This window comes from Bison bison, unplaced genomic scaffold (genome assembly GCF_000754665.1).
Source record: "Bison bison bison isolate TAMUID 2011002044 unplaced genomic scaffold, Bison_UMD1.0 scf7180017864490, whole genome shotgun sequence".
NCBI classification, from domain to species: Eukaryota; Metazoa; Chordata; class Mammalia; order Artiodactyla; family Bovidae; genus Bison; species Bison bison.
The window spans coordinates 9,911,625-9,937,698 of NW_011495049.1; the positions used below are offsets into that span (position 1 = coordinate 9,911,625).

General features: G+C 36.1%; 1 protein-coding gene across 2 annotated transcripts in view; it reads right to left on the reverse strand.

The window, feature by feature from the left end:
• The window catches only part of EDIL3 (EGF-like repeats and discoidin I-like domains 3), a 486,664-nt gene that overhangs the window by 45,621 nt on the left and 414,969 nt on the right, over positions 1-26,074 (reverse strand). For both annotated transcript variants that reach the window (XM_010863387.1, XM_010863386.1), the window contains one exon: positions 9,331-9,486. In XM_010863387.1, coding sequence (XP_010861689.1) covers positions 9,331-9,486 — 156 coding nt within the window. The remainder of the gene's footprint in view (positions 1-9,330; positions 9,487-26,074) is intronic.

Sequence of the window (26,074 nt, forward strand, 5' to 3'; positions counted from 1 at the left end):
TGCTGCCAGCAATAAGCCATCAAATTTGGAAAACTCAGCAGTGGCCACAGGACTGGAAAAAGTCAATTTTCATTCCAATACCAAAGAAGGGTGACATCACAGAATGTTCAAATTACTATACAATTGTGCTCGTTTCACATGCTAGCAAAGTAATACTCAATTTCGAAGCCTAGGCTTTAGTAGTTCATGAACCAAGAACTTCCAGATGTGCAAGCTGATTTAGAAAAGGTAGAAGAACCAGAGATCAAATTGCCAACATTTGAAGGATCACAAAGAAAGCAAGGAAATTCTAGAAAAACATTTATTTCTGCTTCATTGACTATCCTAAAGCCTTTATTGTGTGGATCACAACAAACTGGAAAATTCTTAAAGAGATGGGAATACTACACCATCTGATCTGTCTCCTGAGAAACCTGTATGCAGGTCAAGAAGCAACAGTTAAAACCAGACATGGAACAATAGACTGCTTCAAAACTGGGAAAGGAATACATCAAGGCTGTATATTGTCACTCTGTCTATTTAACTTATATACAGAGTACATCATGCAAAATGCCAGGATGGATTAATCACAAACTGGAATCTAGACTGCAGGGGAAAATAGCAATGACCTCAGATATGTAGATGATGCCACTCTAATGGCAGAAAGTGAAGAGGAAATAAAGAGTCTCTTGATGAGGGTGAAAAAGGAGAGTGAAAAAGCAGGCTTAAAACTCAACATTCAAAATCTAAGATCATGGCATCAGATTACATCACTTCATGGCAAACAGAAGAGGAAAAAGTGGGAATGGTATCTGGTTTTATTTTCTTGGGCTCCAACATTACTGTGGATAGTGACTGCAGCCACAAAATTAAAAGATGCTTGCTCCTTGGAAGAAAAGGTGTGACAAATCGAGACAGCATATTAAAAAGCAGAGAAATCACTTTGCTGACAAGACAAATATCCATACAGTCAAAGCTATGATTTTTCCAGTAGTCATGTATGGATGTGAGAGTTGGACCATAATGAAGGCTGAGTGCAAAAGAATTGATGCTTTTGAATTTTGGTGCTGAAGAAGACTCTTGAGAGTCCCCTGAACATCAAGGAGAACAAACTGCTGCTGCTGCTGCTGCTAAGTCGCTTCAGTCGTGTCCATGCTAAAGAAAATCAACCCTGAATATTCACTGGAGGAATTGATGCTAAAGCCAAAACTCCAATACTTTGGCCATCTGATGTGAACAGCTGAATCACTGTAAAAGATCCTGATGCTGGGAAAGATTGAGGGCAGGTGTAGAAGGGGGCAACAGAGGATGAGGTGGTTGGATGACATCACCAACTCAGTGGACAAAGTTTGAGCAAACTCTGGAAGATGGTGAAGGACAGGTAAGCCTGGTGTGCTGCAGTTCATGGGGTCACAAAGAGTCAGACACAACTTTGTGAATGAACAACAACAACAAGGAATTACAGAGCTTCCTTGAATTTTACAGTTAGTGTATATGTTGAAATAACTGAACTGTTTATCTTTTAACCCCTTAATTCCATGCAGTTTTTATGGCGTTAAAATTGGAATTGTAACATTAACTATTACCTCCCTCTATCTACATGCAGGTCAGGGAGCAACAGTTAGAACTGGACATGGAACAACAGACTGGTTCCAAATAGGAAAAGGAGTACATCAAGGCTGTGTATTGTCACCCTGCTTATTTAACTTATATACAGAGTACATCATGAGAAACCCTGGGCTGGAAGAAGCACAAGCTGGAATCAAGATTGCCAGGAGAAATATCAATAACCTCAGATACGCAGATGACACCACCCTTAGGGCAAAAAGTGAAGAGGAACTCAAAAGCCCCTTGATGAAAGTGAAAGTAGAGAGTGAAAAAGTTGGCTTAAAGCTCAACATTCAGAAAACGAAGATTATAGCATCTGGTCCCATCACTTCATGGGAAATAGATGGGGAAACAGTGTCAGACTTTATTTTTTTGGTCTCCAAAATCACTGCAGATGGTGACTGCAGCCATGAAATTAAAAGACACTTACTCCTTGGAAGGAAAGTTATGACCAACCTAGACAGCATATTCAAAAGCAGAGACACTACTTTGCCAACAAAGGTTCGTCTAGTCAAGGCTATGGTTTTTCCAGTGGTCATGTATGGATGTGAGAGTTGGACTGTGAAGAAAGCTGAGCACCGAAGAATTGATGCTTTTGAACTGTGGTATTGGAGAAGATTCTTGAGAGTCCCTTGGACTGCAAGGAGATCTAACCAGTCAATCCTAAAGGAGATCAGTCCTGGGTGTTCGTTGGAAGGACTGATGCTGAAGCTGAAACTCCAGTACTTTGGCCACCTGATGCGAAGAGTTGACTCATTGGAAAGGACCCTGATGCTGGGAGGGATTGGGGGCAGGAGGAGAAGGGGATGACGGAGGATGAGATGGCTGGATGGCATCACCGACTCGATGGACATGAGTTTGGGTGAACTCCGGGAGTTGGTGATGGACAGGGAGGCCTGGCGTGCTGTGATTCATGGGGTTGCAAAGAGTCGGACATGACTGAACGACCGAACTGAACTGATCTACATCTACTTCTGGGCAGAGATATTTCATACAATTTAAAATTTAAAAGTGTTAGCTCATCATTGAACTTTATATTCTGCCAGAATTTGAATATTCTCAGGTGGTGTCCTAAGTTTCAAAATCCTATAACACCCCCATTTATGTGAACATAGGCAATTTTGTATTCTTTATACCAACTATATAGTAGTTGGGTCCCATAATATTGAATTACAACAAGGGAAGAAAGCAGATAAAATTGTAAATAACAGCTGATACCAGATGGTGTTTATTTAAATAACACTGTCCTTAAATTCAGACAATGCTGAAACTATATCCTTGTCTCTTTAACTTCCAATTAAGTCACTCACCAGATCCCTGAGTAAGTACACTACTGTGTCTATATCACGAATCTCTAGCAAATAGGGGCACAAGTCACTTGCTATTTTTAAATTCAAGTGTTTTGTGTGAAGTCAATTAATCCCTGGAAATCAGCTTTTCTTTTCCTTCCTGCCTTGTTTGAATACAGCAAGAGGACCCTGAATGAATGAGACGAAGGGTGTCCATGCAAGATGGAGAGATTGCCCTTGATCTTGCTATTCCAAAACATGTAGCTGGTCCTCCTTGAAAGACTAATTCACCCCTTTCATTTTCTCCTGCTAGCATCCTCCCCATTGACTGCCCCTGAGGATTCCTTTTATTTACTTCCTAGTGAAATGAAGCAGGACCTTCTTTTCTTTACTCTGCATGTCCTCTGCCTGCTTTTTCCTGTGGAAAAACTTTAGCCCAAGACTAAGTTTAATCAGAGGTGAACCAATACAGGAACAAAGGAAAACAGTCAAAAGAGACCAAATACTAATAATGTTGTCATTAATTATAGCCCTTTAGTTCCTTCTCAAGGGCTATAGATAATATTGAGCTTCTTATGAGCTGTCTTTGAGATGCTGAAACTCGCACTAGCCATGACATAAGCTGCCACAATTCCAAGAATTGGCCTCAAGGAAATGAGAACAAACCAAACACAGAACTGAAGATTAACTGTACCTAAAATAATCAAGATGATGCTGGTCAGGCCACCAATGACCAATTTCAAGTCAACTGTCAAGAGCTGACTATTGTTTCTACATGTAGCCTCCTCCCTCAGTCTAGAAAAGCTCTTGTCCTCTGATTGTCAGGGCAGGAGTTGGCCTTTGGACCAGCAATAAAAATAAAGCAAACTTTCCTTTCCATCAGCTTTGCCTCTTTACTGTTCTTTTTTTTTTTCAGTGGCAAGCAGCTGGACTCCACTTTTGGTTGCACTTAGGCATTCTTCAGGTTCTAAATTTCTGGTCCAAATCAAATTTCAAAAGAGCAGCATGGGTACTGACTGCTGGAATGATGTCTTCTTCAGTTTGCTTCACTGATGAGCTGGACTTCCAAGGCTTTAAGTATTCAAATTTAATTCCAGCTACCTGGGAGTGCTAGCATCAGCAGGAAAGAGAGCATGCCCTGCGGCATTTGTAATTACTCTCGGATTTGAATATACTCTCCGGTACAGATTTGCAGGCTTTATTAATAAGGACTGTTGTGCTGTTGCTTCTCTTTTTCACATTGAGTTGAGAAAAGAAAGGCAAGAGGGACGGACCAGGAATTTCTTTTCTTCTTCCTATTGGAGAGTCACAAACTTTTTGAAATGGACATCTGTGCTACTTGTTTCCTAGAGTTGTTTTATCAGATAATACACTGGGTAGAGGGTATTTTGGTTCTTCAAAATAAGCTGAATGAATCAAAGTTTTTCCATCTTTCCTGAGTTCCTTATTAGGCTGAGAGTTCTTTGAGCCACTGTGTCATATTCAGACATCCACCCCCCGCCACCTTACATATGGCATGGAGGTGACAATAATTGCAGAACATATATTTCACATTCTTCTAGATGCTTTCCCACAAAATCTGTATTCCTAACTGCTTAAATATATTTAAATGTAAAATTGTTTAAAACTAGTACCTGTTACTTTCTGGTGTTCGTAAGAGAACTGGTAAACATATCAAAATCTAAACCTGCTTTTGGAAGCACCAATTCATATTGATTTCTACTGACAAATTAAAGGCCAAACAAAGTCCTAAGGAATAAGTTCCATTCTCATTAGAAAAATACAAAACTGCATTTAGTTCTGAAAGCTTAATTTGAGTTTTGGTATTGATTAGAGTCATCTTTGCTTATTATTTAAATTAGCTTAGGCTTCTGTAAACATTTAAATTCCCAGAGCCTCCCTGCAGAGTATGAGGCAGAGCCCAGAAAACTGTGTTTCTTAACTAGCTCTCCCATGAGTGTTATAATCAGGAAATTTTGATAACTACTGAATTAGAGAGTTCGCCAAGTTGCAGAATAGTTCTTGATGACTATGCAGAATTCATCTTTTTAAGAACCAACAAAAAGCAGGGTTTTGGATTTTCTTTTACAGAAAACCCAGAATGAAGTTGAAGTTTTTTAACTTATGTTTTTTAAAAAAAGTGTAATTTCAGGGGAGAGACAAAATAGACTATTACCAGCATTTTTTCCTTCTCCCAAAGAAGAAAGCTCCCATGGTGTAAATTCAAGTTTACTTAAAAACCATATTATGACTAATACATTGGTTGAGAAAACCAATTTTCATTTCTACTTTTTCCATAGAAGTACTCTTCCTGAAATTTATTATTATGTTATTTTGGCTTCTAACCTTAAAAATTAAATACAGAAAGTGTCTGTCAAATTTTGCAATTTTCCTGCTAAAATTTGCAGTAAAACAGCTCCAAGAGTACAAAAACAAATGTCACTTTCATGAGAGCAAAGGAACATTTGACTTTTAAATGAAAGAATCTGAATCCATGTTGGAAAGAAATACAAAATTAAATGTTAGAAAATATTGTAGACTAGAAAGAAAAAATATTGATAAGAATGTAGGGATTGTACTGAGAGAAGTATTATCACATGCTCCATAGCAAAAGATTTAATGTAGAATTTTGTTCAAAAATAGAATACTAAAGTCAATTCTTAAGAAAGCTCAGAGAAGGTAATGAGAAAGTGACATTTTAATGATGAGAACAAGGCATCTCTGTTTCTGCAAGGAACTTTTGTTGTATATGTACACACACACACATATATACACAGGCACATTCATGCATATATTTAGATACTCCTATACATATACAGGAGAAGGCAGTGGCACCCCACTCCAGTACTCTTGCCTGGAAAATCCCATGGATGGAGGAGCCTGGTGGGCTGCAGTCCATGGGGTCACTAAGAATTGGACACGACTGAGCGACTTCACTTTCACTTTTCACTTGCAAGCATTGGAGAAGGAAATGGCAACCCACTCCAGTGTTCTTGCCTGGAGAATCCCAGGGACGGGGGAGCCTGATGGGCTGCCATCTATGGGGTTGTGCAGAGTGGGACAGGACTGAAGTGACTTAGCAGCATACATATACATCGAATTGATTGAACTGAAAGTCGCTTAGTCATGTCCAAATCTTTGTGACCCCATGGACTGTCCATGGAATTCTCCAGGCCAGAATACTGGAGTGGGTAGCCTTTCCCTTCTCCAGGGTATCTCCCCAACCCAGGGATTGAACCCAGGTCTACTCGCATTGCAGGTGGATTCTTTACCAGCTGGGGCACCACGGAAGCCCACTCCAGTACTCCTGCCTGGAAAATCCCATGGACGGAGGAGCCTGGTAGGCTGCAGTCCATGGGGTCGCAAAGAGTAGGACACGACTGAGTGACTTCACTTTCTTTCTTTCTATACATGTACATAATTTTTCCTTGTCATTGTTTTCCTGACATTAATCCTGTTTCTAGATCTACATTAGACTTCCTCATCCATAGCCCCCAAAATTGATTAGAGGAAGTGTTGGGTAAAAACAGAAAACAAGATAGGTAACTTTTGTGAATATTTCCTTTGAAATGTGCATTTATAAAACATTTCACAGGCATATATTTTGCCGTGAAACATTCATTTATTATATTTATTTGAATGAAAGCTTGTGGTTGAATTTATACTTGTAAGAAATGAATTTATTGAAGACCTTTTCCTCTTATGGCAAGTAACCACAGAAAACAAGATACAAATAATAAGAATCAAGAGAAGATGGTTTATTCAACTTCAGAAAAGTTAATTGCTGAGTTGTGTAGGACCTCTTGAAAGAAGAAAAAGAACACTTCTATAAATATATGAAACTATACTTAATTTCCTAGTATTAATAGTAATACCAACACAAAACACAACTACTTGGAGATATATATATATACACACACACATACATATAAATATAAAAACATACTTTGATTGGTGTGTGTGTGTGTGTGTGTGTGTAAGATGCCTGTATTTCCAAGTGCTAAAAGAACACATGCAATCCATTTTCTCATTTATTTTATAAAATTCCTTTCTCTGTAGGAATGGAGATGTTTATGCCCTATACTTCCTTCTTATACATAAGGTATGTTTTTATTATGACAGTAACTGCAGCATTCTTATGTTCATTGGTTTACTGGTGCTAGTTGCTTCCTTTGGTAATAAATAGTGAACTTATTAAGGTTTTTCTGCAATGTACCAATCTATAATATTAAAAACAGAACAGCTAAATCTAATTTTAAAACTACCAGTTACATTGGCTGAGTTTAGCCAGCTGTCATATTTATATGTATATTACAAACTAAAACAATCACTAAAAAAAAAAAAAGTTACGGCAAATAAGTCAACAAATGAAACACAATGGAATCACTAAAAAAATTCAATTAATTCAAAAGAAGGCTGAAAACAGGAAAAAAAATGAAAGAAAAGATGAGACACATAGGAAATAAATAAGAAGATGAGATTTAAACCCAATCACTTCAATACTCATATCAAGCACAAATGGTCTAAATGCTCCATTTAAAAGCAGAGATAGTAGAATGGGAAAAAAGGAAAAAATCTTATACTGGATAGAAAAAATGCATTTTAAATACAAAGCAGAAATAGTTAATAGCAAAAAGATGGAGAAAAACATATACCAATGCAGTACTAATCAAAAGGAAGCTAGAGTATCCCTACGGATAGAAGCAAAGTAGGTTTCAAAGCAGAAATACCACGGGGAATTAAGAAGGTCCTATTCTAATGATAAAAGTTATTTGATTAAAAACACATTACAACCCTAAGGATTCATATATTTTTTTAAATAGACTTTCAAAATACATGAAGTAAATACCAATATAACTGCCAGGAGAAATAGAGAAATCAACAATTAAGGTTGAAGATTTTCACATTACTGTCTCTGTTACTAATAGTACAAGTAGATAGAAAATCAGTAAGGATACAGGAAACCTGAACAACACTATCAAATTACTTGGCCAACTTGACACCAAAATTTTATGTACATTTTAGACTGAGATAATGAAATAAAATGAATTCATACACATATGTCCAATATATAAATTAATGAAATTAAAAAATTACTCACAAATAATAATTAAATCATATGCTTAATATAAATGGAGATAATGAAATACTTCATGAGCACATTGGTTTACACCTCTTCCCTAAATCGGACTACATAAGGATTTTAATATTACAGATATATGCTTTTCAGTAAATATTGCACGGATTATAGATGAGAACACTTACCTTAAAAATAATTTTAAGAACTGCATAATTTATGAAAAATTACACCTTACAGAATATATTTTCACTCTTTACACATAAAAATGCCTACTGTAAAAGGTGAAAACGGGAATTGAAAGTTATTTGTTATAAATTATAGCAGATATTTGTCTACACATAAAAAATTTGAAGACATTTTACAAAATATTCAATATTCATTCAATTGAAGATGCCTCTGATTATAAAACATGCCATTATTTTATATTCTTCTAGAAAATAATAAGCTTCCAATTAAATTGTGATATTGAGATACACCGATTTCTGAGATGTTAAAGCTCAAAATATGTGTGTTTTCTGAGATGTCAAGTGAATGTGTCTATCCTGAGATGCTAAATGGGCATGTTCTGAGATATTAAAAGGTAAGTAATTGTGGTTTTTGTAATCTAAAACTAAAAACACATCTCCCCTAAAATGAATTTCCTGTTAACTAAATTCAGACTTTGAAGACCCATTGAAACAGCCACTCTGGTCTTAGTATTTCTGGGAAAATTAAATTTTCTACCTTGGATATTTGAAGAGAGAAAGATATTCCCAACCTTTTTATTGGTAACAAACAACAGTCAGGAAATAAAGGTGTTACAGAAAATGGAAAAAATCATTATTAACACAGAAATGCTGAACTTGAATGAAAGTGTATTATATTTCCCCCCACATCACTGAACTAAGATATTTCATTTCTACTGATGTTTTCAGAAAGCTATATTTCTTTGCACAAAAACTCTAAGCAACAAATTCAATTTCATTAATGTAAGGCCATATTTTAACATCTGATCCAATTAACTATTGATAGTTTCCTTGAGCACTTTCATTCTCCAAGGTCCCAAAGACATTCAGACCATCAAACGCTATGAAAAGATGTTCAACACACTAAGAACTTTTTGAAAAATAATTAGAGACTTTACGGTGCAGTTTAGGTGCACAAATATATGTTGATTATTTTAATATTAAAACATTTAACGGCTCAAAAAATTAAATCTACAAATTAAAACACAATCAAAGAAACTGAACGAGAAACAATGAATTAGTAATCAAATCTGTTCACTTCTAATTATAATTCTACAATCCCTAATTATCAAAATAATCAAGGAAATTAAAAATGTTAAACAATTTGCTCCTCCACTTCTGCATGTCCCAAATCACCAGAATGACTTACCTTATCTTTTCTTTGCTTTTCATCCTGGTATACGGTCCAGTGTTCTCCATCATTGCTGTAAGCTAGTTTGTAGGAGCCTACAAACTGCACATGACCAAAATCTTTAGCTCCTTGTGTGATAATGCCAGTCACTTTGGTAGGGACTAGAAGATCCACCTACAAAAAAGAAAAGACATCATTTAAATGCCACAATAGAGTCTATCATAAATTTGTAATTCTTTTGAACTCAGGAGATTAAGAAACATATATACTAAAGCCAAAAATCCACTTGATTATTTGTATTTTGAAATAGATGACTGAGTCTATTATTGGCTTGTAATTTTGATTATGCCAGTGGGTAAAACTAGTTTAAAATTTGAACAACTACTCTGAGCAGTCATTTCATTCTACCGTTTAATTTTATATTACGTTGATTCATCTAGCATGTGGTTTTTGTGTAACTGAGATAGTACAAAACTGGCAAGGCTGACCTTCTTGAGATTGATCATTTTCTCCCAGAGTTTGTGCTTATAATTCAATTTTCTGACTTTACTGGACACTTCAGTAATAATAAACACAAAACTGTAGTTGGTCACTTCAGTAATAATAAAAATAAAATTGTAGTTGTGATCACATCACAAAATATTTGATGTTTTATAATTAAACTTTAAAAAAATCAACCCCATTTCCATGAATTTTAATTGGTTCAGTAATAAATAACTTAATAATAGCAATCATGTGAAATGCCAGGCTGGATAAATGACAAACTGGAATCAAGATTACCAGGAGAAATATCAGCATCTTCATAATGCAGATGATATCACTCTAATGGTAGAAAGCAAAGAGGAGCTAAAGAGTCTCTTGGTGAGGGTGAAAAGAGGAGAGTGAAAAAGCTGGCTTAAAAGTCAATACTTGAAAAACTTAAGATCATGGCACCCAGTCCTATCACTTCATGGCAAATAGAAGGGGAAAAAGTAGGAGTGACAGATTTTAGTTTCTTGGACGCCAAAACCACTACAGATGGGGACTGCAGACATGCAGTTAAAAGACATTTGCTCCTTGGAAGGAAGGCTATGACAAACCTAGACAGCATAGTAAAAAGCAGAGAAGTCACAAAGGCCCATATTGTCAAAGCTAATGGTTTTTCCAGGAGTCCCGTACGAATGTGAGAGTCGGGGCATAAAGAAGGCTAAGTGCTAAAGAACTGGTGTTTTTGAATTGTGGTGCTAGAGAAGACTCTTGAGAGTCCCTCGGACTTGTGCGGGGATCAAACCAGTAAATCCTAAAGGAAATCAACCCTGACTATTCATTGGGAGGACTGTTGCTGATGCTGAAGCTCTAATACTTTGGCCACCTGACGGGAAGAGCTGGGAAGAGCCGATTCACTGGAAAAGACCATGATGCTGGGGAAGATTGAAGGCAAAAGGAGAAGAGGGTGGCAGAGTATGAGATGGTTGGATGGCATCACTGACTCAATAGATGTGAATCTAAGCAAACTCCAGGAGATAGGGTAGGACAGAAGAGCCTGGATTGCTACAGCTCATGGGGTTGTAAAGAGTTGGACACAACTTAGTAACTGAACGACAACAAATAGTAATCACTGTCCACTGAAAATCATCTTTTAGAAAGTTACAATCCTAAAACTGTTGAGGAAGTCAAGTGTGCTTTAAAAATGAGAGAGAATTAAAATATGCTTCGATGGCATGTGGGATCTGTACTCATAATGTGTTCACTGTTGCAAAATATTTATTAAAGGGCTTAAGACTCATTGTGACTTAGTAAACATTAAAGTCTTCAAATGCAACACTGAAATGTAAAAGATAGGGGTGATTTTCATCAAAGAAGACTACATAACACTGAATAGTTTAGTTTTCCCCTTTTTGTTCTCTATTTCATGCATCTCTTCTTATATCTTATGATGCTAATTAACAGAAAAATTATAGGAAACTTTGTTTCCATGTGGACAATTCTTATAAGACCTTTACCATTTGTTGTCTTAATGTTCTTTGATCTATAGCTTCCTATATTCCTACAATAGCCTACTACTTCTTCCTGCTTCCTATGACTAAGTACTGTGGCACATCCTTGATCTTATCTTCTTCAACTGTCATCATTCCACGTGTGACCTCAGTGGCTTTCAACCACTCTGACCTCCTGTTTCTATTTCAGTTTCTGCATTCTGAGAGATGTATAGAGCCACAAATAGACAGTCATGGGTCAGACAAAGGCCATGGCTAAGAAGAGGGGACTAAGGAGAATGCACTGAATAGACCATATTTAGTGACATAGATGCTTACCAAGAAGGATATGAAAAAGTTCCCAGTGTTTCCTGGTTTAGGAATATATTTCTAAAAATTCACATGGGCTTTTTGCCCACTTTTTGGAACATTCATTAATGACATCAGGCTCAAATTGCACAATGGATTAAGACAGAAAACCACCTAATGCTGCCTTAAAGTATTCTAGAAAGTTTATAAAAAATATAAAATATTTGTTGTTGCTGTTTTCCAAATAATATATTATGTCACCTAAAACATCTTGTGTGTCCTGCAGCAAAGAAGGATGGAAAATTATGATATCCTGGGAAGGAGAACTGTTGCTGCCTCATGCTATGCTAAATGCTTTGTGGTATGTCTTCAGTGACTCCTCTGAACATTCTTGTATGGTAGGGTATCATATCCACTTTAGTGAGAATAGATGCCTATGGAGCTAACATGACATGTGACCCAAAGATCAGCGGTCAGTAAAGGGAGGACCCCAGATTCATACCTGTCTTTCTGAGTCGAAGTTCTACCACATGCATGGACTCTCATGCAATGATCTCATTGAATTCTCTTTCTCAGAAATTTATGAAGAGTCTCAAAAGCTTTCTTGCCACACTCATCAAGCATAAAGGCACTCTAAGCTTCAAACAAAAAACAATTCAGGCTTTACAATATTAGGAGAGCCTGTCTTTAAACTTTCATTTCCTCTCTGTTCTTTAGCTGTCTGAATGGATTGCTATTGCAATCCTAAATCCAAATCTAATTGCACAGAAACATCTAGGCAGAGTGGCTGGTCTTCAAAGTGCTCTTAATATTGCTGACAATAAATGAAAAAAAAAAAGATCTTACAGTACTCTGAGTCACTGTGTTGTCATCAAGGCTGTAAACACACAAGAACTCAAACTGTCACAAGAATAAAAACACCTCCAGTGGAGTTTTCAGTGCCTAAATGTCTGTTAAGTCCTGAGCTAAGATGACGCAGTGAGGAATCTTGTAGCATCTTTTGCAGTGGTATTTCTTAAAGTCACGGTTTCCTGCTGGGTGGAGATGTTTTCTCCTTAAATTGTGTGTCTTGGCTCTTTCTAACAGATCTGTTTTTCTCCCAGTCTAACTGCTCCCCTTCTCAGCTTTTTTTTTTTTCTGATCAAGAAATGTTTTTCTTTTTTGTTCCAGTGAAGTCAACTCCTCAGATTTAAATAGTCAGCAATCTGTTTCAAGCTGGATTTTGTCCTAAAATTTGTTACATTATAAACTTAGAATACCAGGCCTAAGCAAACCTTCTTTCTGCATAAAAATAACCAGCATCCCACACTTCACATGAGGTTGCTGCAACAGGGATGTACAGATTTTACTCGGAGACATTGCAAGGATATATCACTCTTGTGTTCCGCATGCAGGGTGATTCCAGAGAAGCCCTCTATTTTGGACCTATGCCTATCCCTGGCCCAGGACCACTCTGCCCTCTCACAGAGTGTTTGAGCTAAAGTTGTACTCCAAACATGCTTCTGCTATTTTAGATCCTCACCTCCCAAGGCTTGTCTGAGATACAACAAGTTATTTAGGGCACTAAGCTGGCACATGTGTAGGCTGGCACTGCACTTCATGTCCAAATCTGTGTTAAAAGTGCCTAGTGTGTAATGGTCTCTTAATAAAGTTTTGCTGGACTGATCTGGAACTGCTTCCTAAGTATGTTCAATGGACAAAATCAACCCATGGCTAAGGATGTTGCAGAGCATCACAGCAGGAAACGTTAGCTGCTTTTCTCTTGTTTCTCTATACAACATTACTGGTCAAGGAAATATCATTATAGCTGAAGTAACAATTTTTACTGGGGGTGCAACTAGTTAAAAATCTGCTCCAATCTTCAGGAATGTGATTGTGAGACCCAGTCTATTCTAGCAGAACTGAATGGCCTGGGTTCATGAACAGCCACTACCCTTACTAGTTATATGTCTTTGGCAAGCTCCTTTACCTCTATACAGTTCAATGTCTTCATGTGAAAAAGTGAGAACAGCCCTGTTATTAGTATTTTACAGATATTATGAGGATTAGATGAGTTAATATGTTTACAAAACAATATATAGGACATAATAATGGTATATAAAACTTGGTTAACAGTAAAACAATAAGTAATTCTGGGGGAAGAATCTAATATCACTCTCTGAGTACCTGTTAGAAATATAAATATGGAAACAGGGAAACTAGGTTCCCAGCAACTTTTTTATCATAGCACATTTTAGTCACCTTCTCAGGATGTACACAAAGATAGTCATTTCATTTTTCTTAAAGTAAAGAAAATATTACGTAACTACAATTCACATTTATGGGTGAAATGATTAACTAAGAATAAGATAATTTATGAAATATTGTACTTCTCTTTTTAAATACTAAGATCATGTTATAATAAGGAAATGGTCTCACTGTTTGCAGATGACATGTTACTATACAGAGAAAATCCTAAAGATGTTATCAAAAAACTATTAGAGCTCATCAATGAATTCAGTAAAGTTGCAGGATACAAGCTTAATACATAGAAATCTGCTGCATTTCTATACAATAACAATAAAACATCAGAAAAAGACATTAAGGAAAAAATTCCATTTATCATTGCATCAAAAAGAATAGAATACTTAGGAATAGATGTACCTAAAGGAGGTAAAAGATCTATACTATGAAAACTATAAGCTACTGATAAAAAAAAAAATCAATGCCACAAACAGATGGAATGATATACCATGTTCTTGGCTGGAAGAATCAATACTGTCAAAATGACTATACTATCCAAGGCAATCTATATATTCAATGCAATTCCTGTCAAATTACGAAGGGCATTTTCCACACAACTAGAACAAAAAATTTTTTTAATTTGTATGGAAAAACAAAAGATCCCACGTAGTCAAAGCAACCCAAGGAAACAAAAACGGAGCTGGAGGAGTTAGGCTCCCTGACTTCAGACTACAAAGCTGTATTCACCAAAACAGTACAGAACTAGAACAAAAACAGCAATATAGATCAATGGAACAGGACAGAAGGTCCACAAATTAACTCACACACCTATAGCCAATCAATCTAAAACAAAAGAGGCAAGAATATACAATGGAGAAGACATGGACTCTTCAATAAATGGAATTAGGAAAACTGGACAGCTACATGTAAGAGAATGGAATTAGAACACTCCCTAACAACACACACAAAATCAACTCAAAATGGATTGAAAACCTAAATATAAGCCTGGATGCTAGGCAGAACACTCTGATATAAATCACAAAATCTTTGATCCATTTCCTAGACTAATAACAATAAAAACAAAAATAAACAAATGTGACCTAATTAAACTTAAAAGCTTTTGTCAGCAAAGGAAATCATAAACAAAAAGACAACTCACAGAACCGGAAAAAAATATTTGCAAATGAGGTAACCATAGAGGAATCAGTCTCCAAAATATATAAACAGCTCATGCAGCTCAATATAAAATAACTCACTAAATCAAAAAAATGGGCAGAAGATCTAAATAGACATTTCTCCAAAGAAGACATGCATATGGCCAAAAAACACGTGAAAGATGCTCAGCATCATTAATTATTAGAGAAATGCCAAATGAAAACTATAATGAAGTATCACTTCACTCTGTTTTAAAATGTGCTGTGCTTAGTCACTCAGTCCTGTCGAACTCTGCAACCCCATGGACTGTAGCCCACCAGGCTTCTCTATCCATGGGATTCTCCAGGCAAGAGTGGGTTATCATGCCCTCCTCCAGGGATCTTCCCAACCCAAGCATCGAACCCAGGTCTCCTTCATGGCCATCATCAAAAAGTCTTCAAATAATAATTGCTGGTATATATGGAATTTAGAAAGATGGTAACGATAACCCTGTATGCGAGACAGCAAAAGAGACACAGATGTATAGAACAGTCTTTTGGACTCTGTGGGAGAGAGAGAGAGAGAGAGGGTGGGATGATTTGGGAGAATGGCATTGAAACATGTATAATATCATATATGAAATGAATCGCCAGTCCAGGTTCGATGCAGGATACTGGATGCTTGGGGCTGGTGCACTGGGATGACCCAGAGGGATGGTACGGGGAAGGAGGTGGGAGGGGGGGTTCAGGATGGGGAGCACGTGTACACCCATGGCAGATTCATGTTGATGTATGGCAAAACCAATACAATATTGTAAAGTAATTAGCCTCCAATTAAAATAAATAAATTTATATTAAAAAACAAAAACAAACAAACAAAAATACAATTAAAAAAATAATAATAATTGCTGGGAAGAATGTGGAGAAAAAGGAACCATCCTACATTGTTGGTAGGAATGTAAATTGGTACAACCACTATAGAGAACAATATGGAGGTTCCTCAAAAAACTAAAAATAGAGCTACCTTATGATCCATCAATCCCATTCTTGAGAATATACTTGGAGGAAACTAATTTGAAAAGACAGAAACAACTTGATGCTCATAGCAGCACTATTTACAATAGCCAATATAAGGAAGCAACCTAAATGTCCATCAATAGAAGAATGGATAAAGATGTGGCACATATTATTATATTATGACATATTACTTAGCCATAAAAAGGACTGAAATAATGCCATTTGCAGCAACATGGATGGATCTAGAGATTATCATACTATGTAAGTCAAAGACAAATATCATATGATATCACTTATATGTGGGATCTTAAAAAACTGATACAAATGACTTATTTATAAAACAGAAATGGACTTATACAGAAAACAAACCAATGTTCCCAAAGGGAAAATGGTGGGGGAGGGATACATTTGGGATTAACATATACATACTATTATAGCATATATAAATAGATAACCAACAAGGACCTACTGTTTAGCATAGAGAACTATATTCAATCTCTTGTAATAACCTATAATGGAAAACAATCTGAAAAAAGAAGATGCACATTTGAATCATCTTGCTGTACACCTGAAACATTGTAAATCAATTATATCTCAATAAAAAGATGAAACAACCAACATTATAAATATTTGGAGGTAATAAAATAATATTACAAGGGCTGAATCTAATACCCTTATATTAATTTACTTAATGATATATAAATAAAAATAACTTAATTTTCTGTATTTTTGATGAGAATTTTGTAATATTCTATATAAATTTTGTTTTGAATTGTTTTGAAAAATTTTTCTCAAACAATTATAGTTATAAGTAACTAAAACTGACATCAAGTTAATAGGTAATCTATTTCCCAATTTCTCTAAAACCTATGTCAGAAAGATTAACACATTTCTGAAGAGAAATGTAAAACTTTGAACATTAGTAGTGAAAATAATCATATTTTTCTCATTGGGTTATTTAAGTGACTTTATGCTGTTCCTAAAAAATAAGACCACACTGAAAAGTAGAATGAACATATCTTCTTTATTTACCTCTCAAGCCTGATTTTGGTTAGGATGGGAACTTTGACTTATTCTATGAACCATTCAGGGTGGTGACTAATTGAATTACTCTGTAATTGATAGAGTAATTATTAATATATTAATGGAGACTTAAACAAGTCTTTGATCAAATAGCATGCTGATAAGTGTTTTTTAAATACCTTAATTATAGCAGTGCCAAAGCCCAAATGAAGTAGAAAACAAAGAAAATGGCCAGTAAATGATATGCATGTAACTTAGAAAACAATAACATAACTTTCAAGTAAGAATTGAAATAGTTTTTTATCCAGTGCTTTTTGAAAGTGCAATGAAAGGACAGCCTATGTACAAACCTGCATCTTTTTATAAAGGTAAAGATTTAATGAACTGGCATGTACTTCAGTAGTCAGAATTTGGATGGTTGTTGACTTAAAAGAGCTGTTGAATATATATCTTTGACAACTACTTTACTGAATATAATCTTATCAAAGGCATTTGTGTTTTGTATAACCATTACATATCTTAGATACTGACATTTATAAGCACAAAACATCTATACACAAATATGTGTGTCAATATGTATATTTATAGAAATCTCCTTGTTCTGTAACAAATAAATGAAAATCATGAGAATTCTGAAAATAAAAACATCCACAGCATACAGTATGTTGCAATGGCAAATCACATTTCATATCTTCAATATTTAGAGGCCCATGAAAAGTAGGAAGGTTGACAGAAAACACAATATTTTTATGTACCATGCTTGCTGAAGGAACTGTGCATTTTATGTTGATATCAGACTTTGCCATTCCCACAATTTGTAAATCATCCATAGAGTCCTGTACATCATGTTGTTTCATGAGATCATGCAAGCCTTAATTCTAGACTTTTTGGTCTTAACTGAGTATGTGCATGTTTTATCGTGGTTGATTTTTAGGCTAAAACAGCAACAATGCAAAGAAAACCTAGATGTAATTTTCTCTCCTTGTCCTTACAAAAGAAAGTAGAAAGGGGTATGGCCTCTTAGGAATCAGGATGAGGTAAATGCTGGAAATTGCTTTGGGAAAATGTAACATCAACGGCTGAAAAACAGCCTGGGTCAGCATGTTGCCCTGAAGTGATTGGAGGGGAATGGGCGGGTGATGGCTCCGCAGGAAGAGAACTGCCTGCAGATTACAAGGTTAAGAGCCATTGAAACAGAAAGTGGACTGCTCTAAAGCACAACATTAAAAAAATATATATATCTTTTGTACACACTGTACATATCACATAGGTAACAAGGAAACAAATTATTCCCGTTCAAATGCATAGTCAGTAACATTGTCAACATTTTATTTGTATAAAAAGGATAAGCTCAACTCTGGTGGAAATGGCAGGCAAGGCTATCTAACTCATCAGAACTCCAGTCACCACAAATTATAGTTGTCTTCTTGGAGGGCCTCATTAGAAGCCATGGTTATAGAGTCCCTCTCTGAATTTGCATGAAATCAACATGCTTTATTTCTTTATATTAATACATTTATGGTAAAGTGTCTTATCTGTATTCTTCTGCTGTTATTGACATTATTTTTGATTTATTTTGTTTAGAGGTGGAAGTAGAAGCAGCTCATATATACTTGAATTTCATCTCATTAAGATTTTCTTTATGTCTCAATACTAATTTATTATTTATTCTCTTTAACATAGTTTCCGAGGTCTTTTGAGCTTATTAAGCGGAAAAATATAAAACTGGGTGCTGAATGCTGATAAAATCTGAATACTAGCTGATGAACATATTTTAATTAAGCCCCAAAGTGCAATATGACCTGAAATATCTCTAATAAAGTCCCAAACCTGTTAGGTATACGCCTAACAAGTTATAATGATACAGCTCAAGAATAGGGTACATAACTTTCACAAAATGTTCTTGACTGCATGTGAACAATAAGATACTCATACTTCCTTCTTTCTAAAGTTGACATATTATTTAAGGGACTCCTGTATACATGCCTGTCTAGAACAAGTGTTCATTTCTTTGTGCAGTCAGCTCCAAACAATCATATGTGTAATCACATATGATTACATTCTTTAAGACTATTCATGCACTATATTTTCTATTATTATAAAATGGCTCATAAACCACAATCTTAAATTAGGTATGGAATTAGTGAATCCCCTGGAACAAACTTACTATACTAAACTTGCTTAATTTTTTTCTATATGTATTAAAGATTTTTAAAACTCTCCAGGTTATACCTCACTTCTCTGAAAGCCCACTTACAGATTTAAGTGAAGACTTTCATAAGATAGTCCCTGTGGTTGAATATCTCTGTAATAATACTAATTAATATCCCATCTGAGACTTCAGGCACAAAATTTCTGACATTTTAAACATAACATGAAAAAAAATGAAATAAACAGAAAGTTGGGGTATAACTCCTTCTTATTGGATATAAGTGCTTAAGGATCTGGAAATCTAAAGATATTTTAATGAAATTCAAGCACCAATTTAAAAGAAAAGAGGTATCATATAGAAATTATTAGAATAACACTAAAAATACAATTTTAGAAAGTTATTCATAGTGGAAACAGCAGGGAAGTATAAAAACAAAAGCTTAAAAAAAAAGCTGTTCATCTTCATAGACAACTCACAAGATCAGTCTCTTTATCTTGTGGCTTGTCATCCTTAAACAGGTTATTTTGACATGTTTTTCCCGTAACAGAGAAATCTGGTATATTTCAAGAAATGCTGAAATACCTGTTTATGGATCAGAATATAAGCTTTGACCCATCTTTATGGGAAACAGTATCACTACAAGCCCAACACAAATGACTTTTCCAAATCTTCCTTTAGGGGACACTTGGGACAGAGCTCACAAATAGAATTTACTACACTTTAAATGGTTCTAGGTACTTTTACCATAGGAATCTTTGATGTAGACATCTTTGCCACAGATACTTTTGCACGTAACTAATTGGTTATAAGGCAATTTTACCATAAAAGATAAAAAATAACCTAAAATAAAACTGGGACATTATAAAACACATAAACACTAAGCATGAAGAATTAATAACAAAACTAAAATGACTTTAAAATGAAATAGAGAATATTTGAATACACTTAAAATGGGGCTTCCCAGCCCATTCCCAGGTGGCATTAGTGATAGACAACCTGCCTGCCAATGCAGGAGATGCAGGAGACGTGGGTTCAGTCCCTGGGTCGGGAAGATCCCCTGGAGTAGGAAATGGCAACCCATTCCAGTATTCTTGCCTGGAGAATCCCATGGACAGAGGTGCCTGGTGGGCTACAGTCCACGGGCTTGCAAAGAGTCAGACATGGTTGAGTGACTAACACTTTCAACACTTTTAAAATGTGTATAGATTCATAGCTACACACATTTTGAAAGTATTGAAAGTGTTAATCTGACTCTTTGTGACCCCATGGACTGTAGCCTACCAGGTTTCACCATCCATGGGATTTTCCAGGCAAGAATACTGGAGTGGGTTGCTATTTCCTTCTCCAGGAGATCTTCCTGACTCAGGGATTGAACCCGGGTCTCCCTCATTGTAGGTATTGTTCAGTTCAGTTCAGTTCAGTCGCTCAGTCGTGTCTGACTCTTTGCGACCCCATGAATTGCAGCACGCCAGGCCTCCCTGTCTATCACCAACTCCCGAAGTTCACTCAAACTCATGTCCATCGAGTCGGTGATGTCATCTAGCCATCTCATCCTCTGTCATCCCCTTCTCCTCCTGCCCCCAATCCCTCCCAGCATCAGAGTCTTTTCCAATGAGTCAACTCTTCGCATGAGGTGGCCAAAGTACTGGAGTTTCAGCTTTAGCATCATTCCTTCCAAAGAACACCCAGGACTGATCTCCTTTAGAGTGGACTGGTTGGATCTTCTTGCAGTCCAAAGGACATTCAAGAGTCTTCTCCAACACCACAGTTCAAAAGCATCAATTCTTCAGTGCTGAGCTTTCTTCATAGTCCAACTCTCACATCCATACATGACTACTGGAAAAACCATAGCCTTGACTAGATGCTTTACCATCTGAGCCACCAGGGAAGTCATTAGATTCATAGCAACACTGCTGTTGCTGCTGCTAAGTCACTTCAGTCGTGTCCGATTCTATGCAACCCCATAGGTGGCAGCCCACCAGGCTCCCCTGTCCCTGGGATTCTCCAGGCAAGAACACTGGAGTGGGTTGCCATTTCCTTCTCCAAGGCATGAAAGTTAAAAGTCAAAATGAAGTCGCTCAGTTGTGTCCGACTCTTAGCGACCCCATGGACTGCAGCCTATCAGGCTCCTCTGTCCATGGGATTTTCCAGGCAAGAGTACTGGAGTGGGTCGCCACTGCCTTCTCCCATAGCAATACTATACATAACATATTCTTTTTTTGCAGGTTGTACCTATTCTTGTCCTCAAAGTTTTGCATTCATTGAAACATCTTTTTTTTTTTTTTTTGCTTGTTGATTACTTTGTTGGGCATCACACTAGTTTTTTTTTTTTTTTGCTAGACTTTCTTCCTTCATTAAGATAGTATTTGTTTCCATACTAGGATACATATTTGTAGTGAGTTAGTATCATATTATGAAAGATTCGGCATTGTTGTTGGTTCTTGACATCCTGTTATATGTCTATTGATATTCCAAAGTTCTGTGGGAAGTGTCAACTCTGCACCTTCCAGGCCTTTGACTCTGGCCACTTCCTGCTCCTACACAAAGTATTTCAAAATAACCAACTCTTGGGGCATGTCCTCATATGTCTGTTTAATAAAGCCATCAACAATGTCACTATCCAGAAAAAATACTAATTCATTTCAACCAGTTGAAAGCAAATTGTCAAAACAAAACTATAACCAGTTATTTCATGGTCAAACTGCCTGATGAAAAATTAGTTATGCAGTTAAAATGTGGCAAAAAATGCTTATAGCAAAGATACAGCAAAAAAGCTATGGAGAAAATACTGGATATGCTTTTTAATACCATCTGTTCTGAAAAAGCATGACCTTGTAATGCATTGCCTCAAACTCTTTTGTAGAGTAACATTTTCTTTAACAAGTAACATCAAGTGGCATAAAAGATCAGGTAGAAATTATACTTTAAAAGCAAGATATGTCACTGCTGTTGGAGAGATTGGAAGTTAAATTATGAAGAATCATTCTGATATAACATATTATTTTAACTTGCAGATCAAAACAACATCTTGTATTTTCAAGATGGAAATTATAATTAAAAGTAAGCCAACAAAAGGGATTTCCCTGGCAGTCCAGTGGTTAAGAATCTGTGCTTCCACTCAGGGAACACAGGTTTGATCCCTGTGAGGGGAACTAAAATCTCGCATGCCTCGCAGTGAGCTCTGACGTGGCTCCCGCCCCCCAGCCACAAAAAGTAATCCAACAATAAAAACATAGACATTGAAACAACGTATCTAATGCTTCTTTAGTGAGAATGCTTTGTGGTATTGCTTTTTTAAAGATATATTTGATTATATTAAGGACTTTTCCTCCTGTGACTTGTTTCAGAATTTAAAAGTCATGAATAGGTGATGAATTGTATCAAATTATTGTCTGTTCATATTGAGACGATTATACATATGTCTCCTTTAATAAGGAGTCCTGAACCCAATCAACCTAAGAATCAGACACTGACAGGACCTATATGCGCATTTTCCACTGTTTTCCTGCTTCTTTGGAACATGTTTACTAGTCATACATTTTCCATTATTTCCTTACTTTTTCAAGCACAGTTTTACTAGATACGAATGGACGTCTAAATAATATTTAGTTCTAAGTGTTTTAAAAATTCATAAAGGAGAGACATACAGTGATATTTTGGGACTTGTCTTTTTCATTCAATATTATATTACTAAGATTTATCAATATGTTTGTTTATAAGGCATATTTACTTTAATGACTCTGTAGTATTCCACATGCACATATAAGTCAATACATCTACCTAGTCTACGGATATGAGTATTTAACTATTTCCAGTTTTGTTTTTTAAAATCAGTGCTATGAGACTCACAGATACAGAGAACAAACTACCAATGGTTACCAGTGAAAAGAGGGAGGGGAGGTGACATACAGGGATGGGGGAGTGGGAGGTACAGTTCTTGGGTGTAATAGAGGCTACAAGGATGCATTTTATAACACAGGGAATATAGTCTATATTTTTTAGTAACTGGAAATGGAGTAACCATTAAAATTATTAAAAAATAGAAAAAAATCAATGGTATTAACGTTCTTGTACTTGTTTCCTGGTGTATATAGTACTCAGAATATTTTAGTGATGATACTTATTTAACTTCTATGCAGAGTACATCACATGATATGCTGGGCTGGATGAATCACAAGCTGAAATCAAGATTGCCAGGAGAAATATCAACAACCTCAGATATGCAGATGACATCATTCTAATAGCAGAAAGTGAAAGGGAACTAAAGAACCTCTTGATGATGGTGAAAGAGGAGAGTGAAAAAGCTGGCTTAAAATTCAACATCCAGATAACTAAGATCATGCCATCTGGTCCCATCACTTCATGGAAGATAAGGGGAAAGTGGAAGCAGTGACAGACTACTTTCTTGGGCTTCAAAATCCCTGTACATGGTGACAGTAGCCATGAAATTAAAAGATGCTTGCTTCTTGGAAGAAAAGCTATGACAAACTTAAAGTATTACAAAGCACAGATATCACTTTGCTAACAATGGTCTGTACAGTCAAAGCTATGGTTTTTCCAGTAGTTATGTACAGATGTGAGAGATGGACCATAAAATAGCCTGAGTGCTAAAGAATTGATGCCTTTGAATTGTTTTGGTGGAGAAGACTCTTGAGAGTCCCTTTGATGGCGAGATTAAACCAGTCATTCCTAAAGGAAATCAACCCTGAATATTCATTGCAAGGACTGATGCTGAAGCTAAAGCTCCAATAGTTTGGCCATTGGATGTGAAGAGCCAACTCATTGGAAAGGCCCTGATGCATGGAAAGTCTGAAGGCAAAAGAAGTAGGGGATGGCAGAGGATAAGATGGTTAGATAGCATCATCAATTCATGAAATTGAGCAAACTCCAAGAGATGGTGAAGGACTGAGGAGCCTGGCTGGAGAGCCTGGCATGCTGCAGTCCATGGGATCACAAAGAGTCAGACAGACAAAGCTACTGAATGACAACAATAGCAAACTACAAAGAGATTTTTTGGTTGTAGAGTGCACGAATGTGCAATTTTATAAATTTACTTAGCAATTTCCAAAATGATTTTATCAGCAAGATATATACATTTTCCACTTTCAATTTCCTATCTTGGTGAGTAACATTAGATTTTTTTAGGAAGATCATTTTATGCATTTCTTTGATAAATTCTTTTTTATTAGTAAACATATTTAAACCTTGATGGATTCAGTTTAGTAATGTTCTATTGCTTTTTACATTCTTGCATCTTACAAGTGAGATTCTAAATCATTTTCTTTCTTGTACTTTTCCCCAGTTTTAGTATCAGGAAATCATGATTTTATAAAATAATTTGGGAAGCCTTTTTCTTGTATTTTAGAATAGTTCATGTAACACAGAAGGTATATGTTTTTGAAAACTGTAAAGTCTGGCTTGACATCCATAATGATGGTAAGTCTATTGAAGGATTCTTTGCTTTCCCTCTCTCTTTTCTGTGCCATACAGGTTTCCAGTTTTCTTTGAGTAAATATATTTTGATAATGTACCTTTTGCTATAAATATGTGTGTATATATATACACACACACATATAATATCTCTATATATGAAGTAAATATGGTATGATGCTAACTTTGGTTAGATTTAGGCATTGTATTATTCTCTGTACATGACTGAAATATTTAAAAATTTAAAAAACACAGTAGTCCCTGGGGAAGGACTTAAGTCATCCTTGTTTTTACATCTTAAGAAGAATGGAGATGAAGGCTAGCATAGACTCTGCTAAGCTATCTCATTTTCAGTAATATGACATGATGTGTTCCATTTTGCAATATACATTCAAAACATTTTCAATCTTCAAATGAAAAAAATATCATATTTAAGAAACTTCTAACAACAAAAGAGTCCGAAATGCAGTACTTGGATGCAATCTCAAAAACGACAGAATGATCTCTGTTCATTTCCAAGGCAAACCATTCAATATCACAGTAATCCAAGTCTACGCCCCAACCAGTAATGCTGAAGAAGCTGAAGTTGAACAGTTCTATGAAGACCTATAAGACCTTTTAGAACTAACACCCAAAAAAGATATCCTTTTCATTATAGAGGACTGGAATGCAAAGGTAGGAAGTCAAGAAATACCTGGAATAACAGGCAAATTTGGCCTTGGAATACGGAATGAAGCAGGGCAAAGACTAACAGAGTTTTGCCAAGAAAATGCACTAGTCATAGCAAACACCCTCTTCCAACAACACAAGAGAAGACTCTATACATGGACATCACCAGATGGTCAACACCGAAATCAGATTGATGATATTCTTTGCAGCCGAAGAAGGAGAAGCTCTATACAGTCAACAAAAACAAGACCAGGAGCTGACTGTGGCTCAGACCATGAACTCCTTATTGCCAAATTCAGACTGAAACTGAAGAAAGTAGGGAAAACCACTAGACCATTCAGGTATGACTTAAATCAAATCCCTTATGATTATACAGTGGAAGTGAGAAATAGATTTAAGGGCCTAGATCTGATAGATAGAGTGCCTGATGAATTATGGACGGAGATTCGTGACATTGTACAGGAGACAGGGATCAAGACCATCCCCATGGAAAAGAAATGCAAAAAAACAAAATGGCTGTCTGGGGAGGTCTTACATTTAGCTGTGAAAAGAAGAGAAGCGAAAAGCAAAGGAGAAAAGGAAAGATATAAGCATCTGAATGCAGAGTTCCAAGGAATAGCAAGAAGAGATAAGAAAGCTTTCCTCAGCAATCAATGCAAAGAAATAGAGGAAAACAACAGAATGGGAAAGACTAGAGATCTCTTCAAGAAAATTAGAGATACCAAAGGAACAATTTCATGCAAAGATGGGCTCGATAAAGGACAGAAATGGTAGGACCTAACAGAAGCAGAAGATATTAAGAAGAGGTGGCAAGCATACACAGAAGAACTATACAAAAAAGATACTTACAC